Source organism: Microtus ochrogaster (genome assembly GCF_000317375.1).
Source record: "Microtus ochrogaster isolate Prairie Vole_2 chromosome 14 unlocalized genomic scaffold, MicOch1.0 chr14_random_1, whole genome shotgun sequence".
Lineage (NCBI taxonomy): Eukaryota > Metazoa > Chordata > Mammalia > Rodentia > Cricetidae > Microtus > Microtus ochrogaster.
The window spans coordinates 38,343-41,630 of record NW_004949096.1 but is presented as its reverse complement, the minus strand read 5'-3'; the positions used below and the strand labels follow the sequence as shown (position 1 = coordinate 41,630).

At 38.6% G+C, this 3,288-nt stretch overlaps 1 protein-coding gene across 1 annotated transcript in view; it reads left to right on the top strand.

Annotated features, from left to right (window-relative positions):
• Prrg4 (proline rich and Gla domain 4) overlaps window positions 1–3,288 on the top strand; it is a 24,927-nt gene that overhangs the window by 7,643 nt on the left and 13,996 nt on the right. Inside the window, exon 3 of the mRNA XM_005364456.3 lies at window positions 2,881–3,044. Coding sequence (XP_005364513.1) covers window positions 2,881–3,044 — 164 coding nt within the window. The remainder of the gene's footprint in view (window positions 1–2,880; window positions 3,045–3,288) is intronic.

Genomic DNA, 3,288 nt, shown 5'->3' with positions numbered 1-3,288 from the left:
ATCCTATTTCTATATTAGGCTTTGATCACCAGCACTGGCGAAAAAAAGAGCAAGAAATTGACACTCTGGAATAATGATAATAAAAGAAATATTATATGAATCACATAAATAATTTAACTTTTTTCTAATAGGCATAATAAAAACCAAAAAGAAGCCAGGTGTGGTAGTGTGTGGATCCCAGTAGTCCTTGTAGATTTCTGTAAAAGTTCAAGACCAGCCTGACCTATGTGAGTTTCAGGCCAACCAGAACTGCATAGGGAGATCCTGCCTTAAATAATTCATTAATGAATTAAAGCAAAAATAAAATAACAAGCAATGTTGTGGCAGCCTGGACAAAAATACCACTTGCCAGGGTAGGGATGTGTAGATCAGAAAAATAATAAAGAAGACGAAGACGCAAATAAAATAACAAAACAGAAAACATAGGATAGTATAGAGAGGGAATTCCAGTGAATACTAAAATCAACTGCAGTTAATTTTCCATGTGCTTTTATACCCCAATACAAAAGGAGGAAGAAGGAACAAAAGACTTGTTTAATATGATACAACAGACAACTGGACCGGTTAATTATCTTAATACTTTGAGACATCAAGTCATTAGCATTCTGTTGTTTAGATAGTAAAGTCACCCTAGACCAAGTATCCTGAAAGCTGCCATTCCCCGGGTTAGACTTCCAATTACAAAAGAAGGAGCAGAAGCAGAAGTATTCTTGCATATCCTGACCATCAGTCAGGATGGAGTGGATCTACCTGTATTTGCCATCTTAATGTCAAGAGAACCAAGTAACCACATCCTGAGTCAGGCTGTATAGTCCTGGTTGTTGTTAAATATTGAGCCACCTCCAAACTCTCTGACATTCAGACAAGGTGGAAATAGGTTCACATTTTTGGGCCTCTACAAAGCAAAAGGAAATAGGTGAAATAGATTTTTAATAATGTTTATGATATTATCTAATATCCACAATGCCCATTCAAAGTATATATAATATATAACTTGCCTGTGCTCTCTCAAATACTTTTTAATATGAAGTCTAAAATTCTGTGTTTTATGTATCAGTTAGACTAGCCACTTTTTTGGTGCTTAGCCAACATATATGACCAGGAACTCATAAACTGGCCAAGACAGATCTAGAAGATTCTAACCTACTTAGATAGTTAATGTGTAGAAAAATATCTTGGGCAAAATATGAGTATTCTCATGATATTAAGAATAATGGCCAGTCTGAGATTTCAAAACTTAACAAACCATATTCCCCTCCTAGTCAAAACAGACTACTTCCAAATAGAGAGGTCAGCAAAATAACATCTAAGGGGATTACTAGAAACTTTACAATACATCTCACTATTCTCAACTCTCTAAGTAAATAAAGGTATGCTTGCTCCAAAGATTTATATGGCTACAAGGAAAGCGGAAGGAATGCACACACACACAATTACACAAACCCAACCCAACAAGACAAACCGTACAGTCTAGAGACAATGCAACCTAAGAGATAATTTTGCCTATTTATAGTAAAGGGCTAGGAACTAAAATTGTTCGGGTAACATCATTTCCTTCAAGAAACCTTCATTTCAATATTTAAACAAATAGACTAAACTTTGATTGTGAGGGGCTTTAAAAGTCCTATTTTAAAAATTACTTGGCGGAAAACTTATTTTGTCTTCCTATTAATAGTGAAGGGATATTCTTTATGCTTCTGATCACTGAATAGGGAGGTTCACACATGCAATCCCTGTACCTATGGATCATAGAACTTGGTCCTGGGCTCTCTGGAATTTTCCAGAGCTATATTGGGAACCTGCTGTCCACGTGCACACATGCACCCCACACACACACACACATGCACACACTCGCGTGCACAAGCACACACACACGTTGTTTTTTTTCTCACTTCGCTGTGTAGCCAAGGCTGACTTTCAGTTCACACTTGCCCTGCCTCATCCTGTCGTGTGCTCCACCTGATTGTGTTTCCCATTGATCTCTCAGCGAGTGTGGAAGAAATCCCACAAGGTGCTGTGAATGCCTGTCTGGAGGGTGAGATGCATGGGTGAAAGGAGCCATTCCTTTGGCATGGACTGAGTAGCTCTAAGCTAATCTTCTAATTAGCCTATAATTTTATACACAGTTTAGAATTCTATCTTTTAGTATCAGATTATATAAAACCTTCAATATAAAAATGTAAATTTGGGGCTGGGGAGGTGACTTTAGTGACTGAGTTCCTGCTATGCAAGCCTGACAGCTTCATTTTGATCTGTATCAACCCATGTAAACACCAAGAATGGCCACTCGTGCACCTGTAACCCCAGGCCAGGCAAGTAGAGACAGGTGAATTCTGGGAGTTTGCTGACCAGCCAGCATATCCAAAGTTACAAGCTTCAGGTTCGGTGAGAGACCCTGCCTCAAAGGAGTAAGATGGAAAGTAATAGAACAAGGCACCTAACATCCTCTTCTGGCCTCCAAATGAACACACACATCACACAGACAGCCCAAAGAAAGCATACTAACTTATCATTAAGGCCCTAGGTTGAATTCTAGCACTAAAAAGAAAAGCAGGAAAAATCATAGGGAAACAACCTTTGGGGAAGTAGTCTCATCTGTTATTTTCAGGAGAAAATAATCACTGGGAAGGGTAACTGAAACTTTAATAAGCTTTATTATGTTAATAATTTGGGGCATAAACAACTCAAGTATTGTCCGGAATTGCCAAGATTTCCCGGAAGCCATTTTACCAAAGCTATTTGGGGGGCTAAACTAAAAGCTACCCAGAAAAGGCTGGTATAGTTTACCCATATCAAGAGAATGGTTTTTACTCCAGTTAAAACAGGAAGTTTCTGCCTTAGCTTAATTGTGTTTGAAATCTTTTTGTGTTTCTCTTTCAGTCTTTGCATCAAAAGAAGCAGCAAACGTCTTCATGCACCGCCGTCTCCTGTACAACAGGTTTGATTTAGAGCTTTTCACTCCCGGGGACCTGGAGAGAGAATGCTATGAGGAGTTTTGCAGTTATGAAGAAGCCAAAGAGATCTTCAGGGATGATGAGAAAACGGTAATTTGCCTAGGGTTGTCAGTCACCTGGAAGGTTATTTCAGTGTACTTTGAGAAAGTGGCGACAAATATGTCATAGACCTGTGTGCTTTAAACAAAATCAAAACTGTATGCTTGATACCTCTTTCCACTTCTTTTTCTCTTAAATATTTATTTATTATCTATAGAATATTCTGTCTGTGTGTATGTCTGCAGGCCAGAAGAGGGCACCAGACCTCATTACAGATGGTTGTGAGCCAGCATGT